Genomic DNA, 14,674 nt, shown 5'->3' with positions numbered 1-14,674 from the left:
ACATAGCAATGGTCTGCTATAAAGAAATAACAGACCGTAGAATGCCGTTATTGACCAATCAGAATCGAGTATTCATCAAAGCTGTGTAATGAACAACAACAACATCTGCATTTGTGAAGGACAATAGGTCTGAATCTTTGGAAGAAACGTCATGTAATAACTACATTTATATAATTCTATTTGATAGATAATTTATGTCATCTGAGGAGTCTGGACCTCCACCCGTCTGGTAGTACCGTCTTCCTCTGCATCATATCGGAGTTCCTTGGAAGCTCAAAGAAATGTTCAACAGTTGATTTCCCAGCTCTGTCTGCTGCCCTCCAGGTAGGAACTCTGCAGACAGCTCTCTGTAGGTGCTGCAAACTCTGCGCTCCTGAACGTCGTCCCTGTGAATGGCGTGTTTCCATCTGTGCCGTGCCTCGCCGTATAACACAACTAAAGATCTGCGAGGAAGACGCACCGCTACGTGGATTTCCTCTGCTAGTCCCAGCTCTGGTAGGCCCTGTTCAAGGGACATAGTGAGCGTAGTGTTTGATAGCATGTTGATGGTGACCAGGCGTTCCCCCCACAGCCAGGAGTCGTCTAGGTGTGGGTCGATGGCGGAGCCTCGCTGAGGATGGTAGTCCAGGTTGCACTGCTCAACTGGTTGAAAGTCTGCTAGACTTGGCTCTTGTTGCATTCGCAGCACTAGTTTTTGGCTCAAAGCAGGAAGTCCACTGAAACCTCCAAAACGCACTTTCCTCCTCTTGAAGTTAACTTTTGGACCAAAGTCCTGCAAGATATGAGAAAAGACTTTTGTTTATTTCATCAGTGTATTATGAATGGGAAATTCAAAATTGTGCAGCTTTTGTGTGAGTTAGCTGGTATGAAGATCACAGGAGTGCAGACAATTTTGCTGAACAAAAGTTAGCCTGGAATCTAAATTCATTTACATGTATTACTGGTATTAATGACCAAACAAAGCCAGTATGTCAGGTTTGTGAAACAGTTTTCCAACAAACAAGCTACTTGTGTCCTCAGGCCCTTGTTCTCTTGAAACCCAAATACAAAGTAAACAAACAGACATAATTGAGCCACGGTCTTGTGGTGCTATTCAGAAACGACATGTATAACCTGTTTCCTTCGACCAGACTGGGACTCGTTCCACACATCCTGGTCCATCGTGCTTATCAGCTGTTTCTCCTCCTCTTCAGATATGAAGTTCTCCCGCAGGATGACACCAGGGAAGGGGAAGGACGCAGCCTCCTCGGCATCTTGGCGAATAGCAAGCCTCGTCTCAGGATCGTAGAGGAAATGGTGCACGATCTTCATAAACAAAAAATAATGTTGGGTATATTATACATTAATAACACATGGCGGGAAAAAAACGGAGCGTTTCAGACAGAGCATGAATACAGGTATATTCAGGCAGACAGTATGAGGAAAATAAAGTGTTTTTTTTTTACATTACAGCATGTAAACATGTTCTAGTAGAAACACAAAATACAAGTATGAACCTGAAAATGAACATGATATGGGACCTTTAAGTACCTCAAAATTGTACATAAGTACTTAAATGTAGTAAGCTCTTTTCCACCACTGCATAAGTGTAGAGAAACGCCATAATAATATATATTGTTTTGAAAAGAAAAATGTTATAATAATGTAAAAACGACAAAATACTGTAACAAAGTATGTTGAGAAACCAGAGACTGTTGACAGTAGATGTCCTGTGAGAGCTTCCGTAGCTATTTTGAGAAGCGCTTAATAGTAACAGCTGCGTCCGTTTCCGGCTGATAAAACAATGTAAAAACACAGTTTTCAGTCAGATGTGTTTACCTTTGGTTCATTGGCCTCCAGTTCTTCTTTTCCCTTTGAAATTTCACACTTGAGACACCGCCGGATGCCTTTACAAGCACATAAAGTAACGAGGTCAGTGCTATCAGGAGCCATCATCACATCCTGTATCATCATCTTCTTCTGTTGATATATAGGTAGTAGCAAACCTGGTTGAAATAGATAAACATCGCCACCTAACGACACGTTTGGTGTAATGCACCACACACTGGATGAATATTATTTTATTGTTTATTTATTAACAAGTTTTATATAATAATAATATATAATATTAATATATAATATATATATATATAATAATATAATACGTTTTTTCTCTCAGTTTTGTTTTTGTTTTTCAATAGGTCACATTGGATTTTCACATATAAATATAGTATCACTAGAATATATACAAACACATTATATACACATAGATACATACATACATACATACAGTAGCTATAACCACCAAGTACATTTTTTCTTTTTTTAACCTCTATTTATTGATTTTGAAGAGCGGTATAGAATTACAGCAAAACAAACACACAAACAACAAAAGTAAGTATATTCTGTACATACAAGTACATTTACTCAAGTATATGTAATATATATATATATACACATATATATATCTATATCTATTTATAGATATAGATATATATATATAGTGCATCAACTAATATGATATTTATTATTGTGATAATAAATTATAATATAATATAATTATAATAATGATATATTATTATAGGTTAAGCTACACAGCAGTATATAAAGTAATTAAAATTTGCCCACCTTTACCAGTTGCAACACTGGATTATAATTAGTGATGCATTATAGTGTGCATTACTTTAATGCACACTATAATGCATCACTAATCCAGTAATGTGTAATAATCCAGTAATAGCCTATAATATACATTATTAAAAAATAGGCCATTCTGCACTTTTACTTTTGGTACTTTCATTATATTCTGATGCTATGACTTTTTGTCCTTTTTTACTTTTACTCTTTTTTAAAAAATATTTGGAATACAGGAATTTAAATTGTAAAAGAGTATTTATTTATTATTAATTAATGGATAGTATAAAATACAGCATGTAAGCATACAGGAGTTAACAGGAATGCTAATTTTCATCATTCGGGCCCAGATCCAAATACAATATAAACACAAGTAGAAAAGACAAAATACTCTTTTACACTGTAGTACTGCTGTACTTTTACAGTCAAATATCTGATAACTGTTTTCACCCTGGGTGAAGGCTGAAGGCTTTACATTCTGCCTGTCAGGCTCAGCACAGGGTAAAAATGACCCTTTATTATTAAAGTCTTTTTAAACCACGCCCACCGGAAGTGCGTAGAATTTTCCCCGGGAAAGCTCAGTTTCTGCAGGAGTAGTGAGTTCACTGAAGTCGCTGAAAAACTATCTGTAAGTAACTTTTATCTACGAATATTAACACATATACTAGCCTAATGTTTGTTTAAGTAAATATTCAATTGGGATATACACTAAAAGTCAAGAATAAGTTGTTTATTTTAACGTAGTAGCCTCAAAATACAAAGAAATGGTGCTTCCAGCATGGCTGAGGCTGAAACTTGAGAGTTGTTTTGTTATTGTCTCAGCTAAATGAGCTCTTCTCTGTTCTAACTTTATCATATAACTTTAAAGTTACATTCACTGTGAATGTGTTTTTTTATTGAAGGGAAGTCTTTTCATTTATAAAAACAGATTTAATAAGCTAAAATTGTAAGGACAATGTTATTTTGCTAAGTGAACAATGAAACTCTCAGCTTTACAGTTTCTGTCTCAACCAGACTCCATTGTGTTTTAGTCTGTAATATTATTGCACATTTACTACCTCAGTTATTTTTTATTTAAAGAACAGAAATCTTTTTTTAATTAACAGGAATAACAATTAAGGTGTAAACGTTTTTAATGCAGCAACAGATTGGTCAAAACTTGAATAGGAATTAAAATTCCAGTATATGATGTATATAGTATATAAACATAGAATTGAATTGAATTGATTGGCCCCATTGTCACAGGCTGTTTGAGCCTGATATCTGGTATCAGTGCATCCCTACACCAGAGGGCCATTAGTGGTCAACTACTTCACAGGGTACCTGTACTTCACAGCTACAGTTAAAGACAATAAAACTACATTTTTGTTCTCACCTTGGTGCAGAGATGTAGATTAGTACTCAGGGTGTGGTGAGTACATCCTGCTGTGTCTTTATAGGTGCAGCAGAGCACCCATCAGTGATGCTGGGTGTGGTCAGAGGTCAGAAGAAGAGGGCACTGAAGCAATTAACTCTTTAATACTCCATCTCTTCCTCTAAAGTTGTTTGAATTGTGGTCTTTTCTACAGATAATCAATGGAGAAAATAACAGAGAAACTTTTACTGGAGAAAGGCGCTCCAAAAACAAACAAACTGGAGCAAATCAAGACACTGAAGTAAGCATGTTTTTTATTGTCCTTTATGATCGTGTTTGTTTTGTAGGTGACACACTGTACAGTATTTGTATAGTGTATGGTATATATGGTATAATATCTGTGTGAAGCAAGAAGCACTGAGTATAGTTTGATCATCTTATATACATTCACTTAGTCCCATATGCATATAACTCTATGAACATTACCTCTCTGTGTATAGATATATAAATATAACTCCACCTGTATATATAATTTATTCTTTACAATTCTCTTATTCAACATTTTTTATGCAATATTTCATCAGTATTCAACTTATACTTAACTCTTATTTTTCAAGATATAACATACGTCTATCCTTTGCACCTTAACTGCAATCTGTATATATGTATATTATGTCCATTTATATACACTACATATATCCTCATTTGTATATATTGTCTTAATTAGCACATTTAGTTTGATATCCTACCTTGTAGAAACATTGACTTGAATCTCTTTTCTTTTCAGTCTATCTCAGCTGGCACTGAAACCTCAGGACTTGCCGGTCAGGCTGCTGTCCCGTCTCCAGTCCCTGGAGCGGTGGGATCTGTCCGGGAACAGACTGCAGGAGCTCCCCACGAACCTGGAGCTGCCTGCGCTTCGCTACCTGGACCTCACTGACAACCAGATGGAGGACGTTACCACCCTGGAGTCTCTGAGCGGCCTGGAGGAGCTCAAGATGGAGGACAATCTTTATATCACTGTGAGGACATAATAGCTTTGTATTTGTTTATAGTCCACCATTTAGGGGGTTGTTTCTGGTAGAAATGTAAAAACATGAACACGTTTTTTTTTGGTCATGTTCACACTTGTCTTGTCATCTATGTTATATCTTAAAGGACCATTGTGTTTGCTCATAATTAGCTGAAGTTCTTTCAAAATAAAATGACACCTCATTGAGTCTTAGATGTGATTGTTAATGTTGCTTTTCTTCCTCAGGTGAGTGATAATTACAAGCTGATGGTGTTGTTGCCCAAACTGAGGATTTACAATGGTAAAGACGTCAGCACTACTGCCAACCACTTGCGCTTCGTCTACAGTGAGAACCTGAGGACCAGGGTATGGAACTGATTCCTTATTTTGCCTTATTTTATGATATTACTGAGACAGTTTGCAAACTCTATACTAAGTCATGTCATAGGTTGCGGACATCAGAAATTATTTCTACACAATTTTATTGCATAAGCTGTTGCTGTTGTCAGTTTACAAACTGTCCTTGGTTATTTTAGATAGCTGCAGTTTGGGAGAAGAGCTTCAGTCTTCCGGATCCCATCACAGCACAGAAAATGTCGGACTTGGAGAAAAACTTTGTCAACACTGCCCGTCAGCAGGTTAAATATGGACCCAGCTCAGTCAGCGACTTCACCAAATGGAAGGTAAGTTCAGGATGATGGACACCTTTTTTGTGTTTACTTCTGTCATCTTTAGTAACTGTCTCTCTGTCTTGTTTTGGTTCTTAGGTGGAGATTATTGCTAAGGAGTATCTGAGCTCTCTGACTGAACCAAAGGAAGAACCGGAGAGGAAGGAGTCTACAGACACTAAAGAGAACAGTGTAAGATCTCGAAAGATGACATACTTTAACTCGCTGTCTATACTGAACTTGGCTGTTTAGAAAGTAATGGTAGTAGTGGTGGGTAGTGTGGTCTGGGGATAGTAAAGGAAATTCAAGATGTTGTGTAAATGATTAGTTCTGGAGTTGATTTAAACTGCTTTTCTCAGGATGTGTCAACGCCTACCAAGAGGAAACAAACTGCATCAGTAGTGGACTCCAGCATAAGCTTGACGCCTCGCAAGAAATCACGCACAGATCTCCCAGCCTCCCCGGTGGAAGCCAGTCCTCGCAAATCCAGCCGCAAACTTCAGACGCTGACCCAGACCAGCACCGTCAGGATGAGCCCCCGCAAGACAAATCAGCCTCCCTCCACCCCCACCAGAGGACAGACGAGGGCAGAGACGCCCAAGAGAGCGTCGAAAGTACGACAAACCAAAGAGGATGACGGAGCTCATATAAAACAGAAGAACAGAACAGAGGACGTGCTGTCCACGATAAAGATCTGCAGCAATACGAAGGTAATGTGAACACAGTTATTAAATACTGAACACTCAACAAAGCAAAACAAAATGCCTAAGTACAGCCTCACAGATCATCTAGTGTAGCTGTGACCTGTTAGAATAGTGAAATTGGCTGTAAAGGATGTCTTTTATATCTGTACAGCAATATTGAATTCTCAGCTATTGGTATTGTCAGCAAGTCATGTCATTAAAACCCCTTCTCTCCATCTTCCTCTTTGTGTTGTGTTTCCCTTCTTCCAGCATCCGGTGAGTCTGAAGCCTCTCCACGTCCTCCAGTGTCACAGTAAACAGGACAGCTCAGAGGACTTCTCCACCCAGCTGTGGGCCTGTGCTTTCCAGCCGCTGCCTGATTCCACTGGTACTGTTCAACACATTTAGGCTTAAATTATCAAAATGAAAGGCTTTAAATTAGTAGATAAAGCTTTCCTATAACCCCATTCATCAGTCTCTTTTCGTGTATTAACAGGCGCTGGAGGAGGAAGCCGTTTGGTAGCTACCTGTGGTGGAGACTCTCTCTGTGTGATTGACTGTGAAACCGGGATGGTGATGAAGAAGTACAAAGTTTCTGGAGAGGTTTGCTACATTTATTCTCTAATATCATTCGATTTCTGCAACTGCATTCACAGAAAAACTTGAAGTTACAACACCTTATATTCACCAGAGAAGAAGGAAGGACAAGAAAATCTTGTATTTATGAGAAACAAAATTCATAATCACAAGGAAACATCTTTTACATTTACGATGACAGCAGCTCGCAGACATTTGCATTCTGTATCATAATATAAGCTTGATGTGTTTGTCTGATGTTGTTTGTATCTGTTGTTCCCCTCAACAGGAGTTCTTCTCGCTGGCCTGGTCCACGGTGTTGATGTCCAGGGGCGGCGGCGCCTCGGCTCAACACTGCAGCATTCTGGCTGCCGGTGGGAAGAGAGGACTGGTCAAACTGATCCACCCCAGAAACAACGTGGCCTACGGCGAGTTCAGAGCGAGCCGCAAGGCGCTGTCTGTCCTCCGCTTCAACCACCACCAGGGAAACTTCCTCTTCAGTGAGTCCTGGTTACTTGTTATAGATAAAAACTAGTAGTATCAGTCTCCCGTTTTAGAGGTCCAACATCAGACAGATAAAAGGATAATTCTGCTTAACCCTCTGAACTCCACAGCCTGCTGGCATTGTAACTGTGTTGTACTGCACAAAAGATACTTTTGAGTTGTCTCTACTTCTAGTCATGATTGTGTTGTTTTCATAGAGGTTCAGGACTAAATATATATTACAGTGAAAAACGAGGCCACAGTGAATAAAATGTGACTGGAGCAAATAAAAACGCCACGAAACTGCTCAGGGTTCCAGCAATATATTTATTAATCTTTTAACAAACTTCCAATAATAAAGAGGCAAATGTGTTCTTGTCCAGTATGAGGAAGTATTTTAAAGACACATAGATTATTGTCCAACATTAAAATGAGGCCTTCATGGACATGTGAGACATTTGAAAGATAATAACAAATGCAAACACTTTAGTCATTTTTGGCCATCATTTCTATCAGTTAGTTATTAGTGAGATCTGGGAACACAGCCACATTAAGGTATATCAGGCAGGTTGTAGTATTATATTTGTAAGAGAAAGGTAAAGTGACTGGCAAAATTATCCATATTTCATATCTTGAAGGATAAGTGAAACCAAATGATAACCATGTCCTTTTAGATGAACCTGTTGCAAAATAGTGTTTTTGAGGATGTGTTCTTGAATGGAGCTTCACTGTGTCACTCACCAGTTTTTCCTCTTTTCTCTCGCAGCGGGATCCTACGATAACAAGATAGTGATGTGGGACATTGGTGGAGTGGACAGCCAGTACAACTACAAAGTCATGTGAGTATTTATGCTTGATATCTAGCTACAAATCAGTCTTAAAATGAGCTTTTCTATGGCAAAACAACTTTTTGAACAGAGGTGGAGGACTATTTCTTGACTGCAGTTAAAGTTAGAGTGCTCGCCAGCGGGTGAAAGCCAACACCAGGTTCTATCTTGTTTTGCAACGAGCTTTGTCTCGCTATATTTGCATTTTTCGGCACTGTGTCTGCCATTTTTGTAGCTTCTCATGGATGTGTGACTACGATCTGGCACCTAGTCGCTACCTTTTTATAGAGGTTGATGCCAAGAAACACAGCAAAATAAGAAAATCCAGACAGAGGGCTGCAGGGTCTCTGCAGATACAGACACAGACACACACTTCTAATGGGTCATAAGTGATGATTGAGAGGGATTATTTTTGTATCAGTCTATACATTGTCTTTTTAGGAAATCAAATATCTTGTGGAGATTCTTTTGTCTGGCTGCACTATCACACTTTGGGCTGGAAAAAAATCTGCATACCTCGTACATTTTATAGACATTTGATAGTTAATGGTTTACCATAATTACGGTGTAATGGGCCCAGTAGGGTTGTGTTTGGAGAGGCTCAGGCTGTCATGTTGAGTATTTCTGCCCCGTTTTTGTCCCTCCAGTCAGCTGCTGGTGTTGGAGGTCAGCGCCACCCCTCTGCACATCTGCCTCCCCCCCACTTCCCCCAGCTCACACCTACTGACTGCCTGTGAGGACGGCCTGCACTGCTACAACACACAACTCGGCACCAACAACACCACAAAGAGGTAAAAGGCATCCACAGTGTGTGTGGGTGTGTATTATATGATGTTTGTCCATGTGCAGTGCCAGCAACAAACCTCTAGATTTGATTGGATCTGGCACTATGTCTGTTGACTGGAGTTTTAATCAGGAAACAATGTGTATAAAATCATACATGTGGACCTGCCGGTAACATATAGAGTGTGTTTTGTTCTCAGTAGGTCTGAGGAGATGGAGATAACGTTCCCCATCTATAAGAAGGAAGACAAAGACCACGACTACCACACCATTGATGGCCTCAGTTTTCTTACGGATGACATAGTGGGTAAGTGAGGCTCTGACAGTATACAACATTACCATTGTAGTCTTATTTACAAGGCCTATAAAAGCATGCAACCCCCTCAGTAAGTAACATTGGGTCACACTGGATGTTATCAGGATTTTTACACTGGATCTCACAAATTAGTAATAATTAATATTCAGCCGTCTTTGTTTGCTAACGTGCTTAGATAGCTAATGTTATTAGCGTATTATCTTGTAGCAAACGAAGGAGTTTTTGTTGATCTTTGATGTATTCAGCTGTGAGTGAGGTTTTCCACACTGTATAATCCATATCAGACATCGCTCCTCTTGAGTTTTTGGCTTCGGAAAAAACAAAAAAGGCACTCAAAAAAGATATCTGCTGTCAGACTTGCAGGTTCCATACACACCGCTGAAAGATTGACAGGCTTCCTGTAGGATTGGACAGTGGCCGTTCTATTTAGGGGCTTAGTAAAGGGTCAATCATGCAAATATACTCAGTAAACAATAAAAAATATTACTTTAGTCGGCCACTTGATGGCGCTATAACTTTGTTTTGTTTTTTGTCTCTGCCTGGTAAGGCCATGAATCACAAAGGATCACATGTCTGTCTGTACATTAGTGTATCTAACCATGTATTTGGTAACTATAAACAAGCTATAAAACAACTTAAGGCCCCCTAAGGACAGTTTTTCCAGCTGTGTGTTTTCTACATTTCAATATCAAATTGACATTAAATCATATTCAAGATGCTTCAAGTCTTAAATTTATGTTCTAAAATTTGAAAAAACCCTCCCTCCCTCAGCAATCCCTTCTTTCTGTACATGCTCCTAATTTTGCTTAAATTTCCTCTTCTATTGTCGTTATGGTGCTCTAGCCTCTAAGAACTACATGCATGGCTCCATTTACTTGTGGAGCTGGAGCAGGACGAAGGCCCAGCGTCCTGACAAGAAGGACAGGACCGTTAGTGCTGTGGTTCTGGCTGAGCTGCAGTGGGCCCACACTGAGATCCCCTACCTGGCTCTCAACACCTGTCCTGGTAAGTCGCCAAATCAGCTGATCAGTAAAGCTGCAGTTATCATTCTGCACCTTTAAGTCATTTTTACATTTGTTGAATATGCTGCAACTTAGACCGGATAAATAGGTGTAACACTCTGTACACCAACACATATTATGAACACTGACCATTGTCTGTGAATTCAGACTGGTTCCCTCTTCTCCCCAGTATAACACTGCTGCTCCTACAGCTACATTTACATTTTATTTGCATGTTTTAGTGTGTTCCATTTCAATCCATGTTTCAGGACAAATATATGTTATTCACTTAGCTTTGTGTTTGAATAACTCAGGTTGATTTTATACTGTTTGTGTGCTTATCCCTCTCCCTTTAGGAAAAGCCTACATAGTGTGTGGTGATGACAAAGGCAGGTTATGGACGTACCACATCACCAACCTGCAGAAAAACTGTTTCCAGACCGGGAAACCCATACTGCCCACTGAGGTACCCATCTCCTCTAAATGTCACTTTACAACTCTGCTCATGTTAGCTCTACAGGGATTTACGTAGAAACATAACGTTTTAGAAATGTATATCTCCATCCTACCTCTCCGGGTAGCGAGTATCACTATTACACAACGTTCTTATCAATCATAGTAAGAAACAAAACATAGACAAACCTTGTGCCCTTATCAGCCAGGTGCTAAACAATAAAACTGTACGACACATTCCTTCTTTGGGAAGACACGACGGCAGACATGTTTACCGATCGTCTTTACTTCTTACCGGGGTCGCCCTTTCAAAATAAAATCACTATTATAACATAATACGAACAAATTGCCATTAATAAACACTTAGAAAATGACAAACTTGAAACCAACATACTATACAAATATACTGGACCATGCCAAGGTCATTTACAGTGACATTACTAAAACTAGAATTACCGCCTAGTGGTTGAATGCCTCCGCCGACCAGTCAAGTTGTAGTTTACATCCATGTCTGTAAATGTCATCTCTTCATCATTTTATCCTGTTAGACATTTGTGTGAAATTAATAATAACAATTTTTATTTATGGGCGCCTTTCAAAACACTCAAGGTCACCTGTCATAATTAGCATATAAGTTCTTGAGTTATGGCCAAAAACTGGTCACAGTGACCTTTGACCCCCAAACTCTAAACAGTTCATCCTCAAGTCCAAGTTGTTGTTTGTGCCAGATGTCATACACAATACACCCTCCCTCCAAGCATTCCTGAGATATCTCTTTCACAAGAGTGAGATGGACGTGAGGTCACAGTGACCTGTGACCACTAAAATCTAATCAGTTCGAACTTGAGTCCAAGTGGACTTTTGTGCCAAAGTGGAAGAAATTTGCTCAAGGCGTTCCCGAGATATCACAAGAATCTAATCGGTTGATCTTTGAGTCCAAGAGGACGTATGTGCCAAATGTAATGAAATTCCCTCCAGAGATATCACGTTCACGAGAAAGAGGCATACGGACAACCCGAAAACATAATGTCGCTGGCGCGGAGGCATAAAACTAATCAGACACAATTATTTTTTATTGAAATTTATTTAAACACAGTAAGCCAATCTCTGTAAAAGCAGGTTTTTAAAAACCCCCAGGTCAAAACAATGGTGAAGAGTACAAATACTACCCAATCTCTCCACAGTAAACCTCTGCTACAGTTTATAGACTTTCAACTTTCAACTACTTAAGTTGTGTGTACACATCATACTGAGCCAAGATCAATATTTAGTAGCCATCAAATGAAGCTCCTCCTCATAAACTGTATGTTTTCTGCAGGTGTTGGAGTGGCCGACCCCGGTGAGGAAGGGCCTCGGCCAGGTGGAGGGCCCCTCCATCAACAGCGTAGCGATGGACCCTGAGCTCCGCTTCCTGGTGGCCCTCAGTGACAAGAACATGGTGATCGTGTGGAAGAGAGAGGAGTCGTCCTGAGCAATACTGGCTGTGTGACTGCAACTCATGAATGGAAGTCAGGTGTTTTGATATAAATCCTTTGGGTTTTTTTGTAATGGGGGAAAAAAAAACTGATGACAATGTGACAAATTTTTGTATTTGTGAGGTCAGAGTTGTTTCACCTAACACCAACGTGCCACTCTGTCTCAGAGAGACACACTGCAGTCGTTTTTTCTTCATCATTTGTTTGGGGAAAGTGACTTTTATGTTGATCCCACACTGAGATCTGTCAGAGCAATTAACAGCCAGACACGTCGAAGGAATACAATTACAGTATTATTCTTTTTTTTAATGAAAATTAGGGCAGTCAATCAATTAAAATATTTAATTGCGATTAATCGTGAAATAATCACACCTTTTTTATCTGTTCAAAATGTACCTTAAAGGGTGATTTTTCATTTAATACTCTTGTCAAAAATGGGAGTGGACAAATATGCTGCTTTATGCAAATGTATGTATATATTTATAAATGGAAAATCAATTAACAACACAAAACAATGATAAATATTGTGAGCAAATGCTGCTGATGAATATTCGGCAGGTGTCCAGAAACACACCTCCAAATAAGTGCTAATGTTGCCAGTTAGCCATAAAAACTTTATACGGTAATGAAAAATATGTCAGGATTATGTTTACAGGTGTTTGTGCTGCCCCCAAGTGGCAAAAAACAATTAACCATGTTTAATCAGCTCGACAATTTTTCATAAAGTCAGTGGCCTTATGAATAGGACTTTTTATGCAGTTTGTGCATCAACTTTTTTTTCTTCAAATGTACATATTCAGTGTGAATAACTACTGTATGTGAATGAACCTTATCTGTTATTTTAAGGCCAGTCGTTGGACCTTGTTGTTTAAAGTAACTTGATGTAATGTTCTGATAACATTAAGGAATGCAAACAGTCCTCTCTAAAAAGTCAACACTGCCGTGAGAAGTAAAGAGGCAGAGTAGAAAAGCAGCCTAAAAGTGACTGCTGCTGAGAAAATAAATGCAGTAAAGCGTGTTCTTTCCTACGGTCTATTCCTACAGTACTGTACCTATGTTTCCTTGTGCAACTCACCATGTTTGTGAAGTTGTACAAGTATCTTGATTTAATTAAATCAATTTTTTTTTAAATATTTCATTCTTGTGTGTGCAGTTGTGGGCTGAGGACTGACAAAAAACATGTATCAATATCTTATTTTATTTAAAATGTCACCTGTATTGCTAATAAACCAGTTTATTTTTTATAGCTAAATGTATTTTAGACACCTAAAAAAAATCAATATCAGTTTAAGTGTAGCCGTTATCTGTGCTCTCGTCAATGGCATTAAACTCCATTGATAAAAACAGTAATTTTACCTCGCAGAACACGAGAGTCGCTGGTCTACCGCTGCCTTGATCGGTTAGTTTGTTTGTGTTGTTGTGCACCTTTGGTCAATCCAAACTAACCCTTTAAATCACCAAAAAGTCACACAATAACACAAACGAACTAACCGATCAAGGCAGCGGTAGACCAGCAACATCCGTGTTCTGCGAGGTAAAATTACTGTTTTTGTCAATGGAGTCTGGTGGCTTTGAAGAGAGTATAGATAACAGCTTCAGTTTCCCGTCGTAGAGGGCTGAAACTGATTTTTTAAGTGGCTAAAATAGACCACTGTAAATTCTGTTATGTGAGATTAATGTCAGTTAATTAATGTAAGTACATTTACTCAAGTACTGTACTAATGTACAATTTAAGGTATTGTAATGTACTTGAGTATCCGTTTTCAGGCTTTAAAAAAATCTAGCCTGTGACGGGAGACTTTGACCAATCACAGGTCATTTCAGAGAGAGAGAGAGAGCGTTCCTATTGGCTGTGCTGCAGCCGGTGGGTGGTGCTTGGTACTTCCTCAACTGATCTAAAAAATGTCTGCCGGGTCACAAACTTTCTCATTTTACAGCTAAACAGTACACTTAAAGATGTTTCTGAAGACATTTGAGAAGAGATATAGGCATTACAGTAACAGAATATTGATTAATATTTGATCAGCGCTGCCTAGCCGTCTTTTTTTTTGTTGCAAAAATAAGAGATGTGGATACTTCTTCCACCACTGGTAAGGACCAAATTAAGTTGTAGGTTGCACATGGTTTGTGTTTTGTGTGGGGGAATAAATAGAGGGAGGTAAATAAGCAGGATTTTTAAACATGTAGAAAAACACCTGCAAAGTGTGACCACTTAACAAAATACTTGTTGTATACATGGTTGTACACCGACCGGCTCTGCTGCTCCTTTTTTTGTCATTTGTGTTAAGATAAAAATGGTTTGATAGCTCAGGACTATATATAAAAAAAATACTTGACCACAGACTGATCACAATAATCATTTGTTTTACCCACCTTTATTTCAATGTTAATATTTGTACATATTTCCTTTTTGCATTCGTGCAAAAAAAT

The 14,674-nt window shown here is 38.9% G+C and overlaps 2 protein-coding genes across 3 annotated transcripts; one reads left to right on the top strand and one right to left on the bottom strand.

Moving 5' to 3' along the window:
* Positions 1-46: 46 nt before the first annotated feature.
* On the bottom strand, positions 47-1,974 carry alkbh4 (alkB homolog 4, lysine demthylase). Its single transcript, XM_037749641.1, has 3 exons — positions 1,819-1,974; positions 1,114-1,305; positions 47-772 (listed from the first exon to the last, which is right to left on the bottom strand). Exons 1-3 carry the CDS (start codon positions 1,951-1,953, stop codon positions 251-253), a joined length of 849 nt encoding a protein of 282 aa, XP_037605569.1. The 5' UTR covers positions 1,954-1,974; the 3' UTR covers positions 47-250.
* Positions 1,975-3,173: 1,199 nt separating this feature from the next.
* On the top strand, positions 3,174-12,656 carry lrwd1 (leucine-rich repeats and WD repeat domain containing 1). Of its 2 annotated transcripts, none has more exons than XM_037749640.1 (16): positions 3,174-3,241; positions 4,182-4,268; positions 4,755-4,989; positions 5,226-5,345; positions 5,516-5,662; positions 5,747-5,839; positions 6,007-6,357; positions 6,601-6,718; positions 6,827-6,933; positions 7,196-7,406; positions 8,156-8,228; positions 8,864-9,007; positions 9,203-9,306; positions 10,159-10,320; positions 10,673-10,782; positions 12,088-12,656. In XM_037749640.1, exons 2-16 carry the CDS (start codon positions 4,189-4,191, stop codon positions 12,238-12,240), a joined length of 2,208 nt encoding a protein of 735 aa, XP_037605568.1. In that variant the 5' UTR covers positions 3,174-3,241; positions 4,182-4,188; the 3' UTR covers positions 12,241-12,656. The 2 variants fall into 2 exon arrangements, with proteins under 2 accessions (XP_037605568.1, XP_037605567.1); XM_037749639.1 differs by having other exon boundaries at positions 9,200-9,306.
* The last annotated feature ends 2,018 nt before the right edge of the window (positions 12,657-14,674 follow it).

The sequence above is a fragment of the Sebastes umbrosus genome, chromosome 17 (genome assembly GCF_015220745.1).
Source record: "Sebastes umbrosus isolate fSebUmb1 chromosome 17, fSebUmb1.pri, whole genome shotgun sequence".
In the NCBI taxonomy this organism is placed as follows: Eukaryota; Metazoa; Chordata; class Actinopteri; order Perciformes; family Sebastidae; genus Sebastes; species Sebastes umbrosus.
The sequence above is the reverse complement of the archived record's forward strand: the minus strand, read 5'-3'. Positions and strand labels throughout refer to the sequence as shown.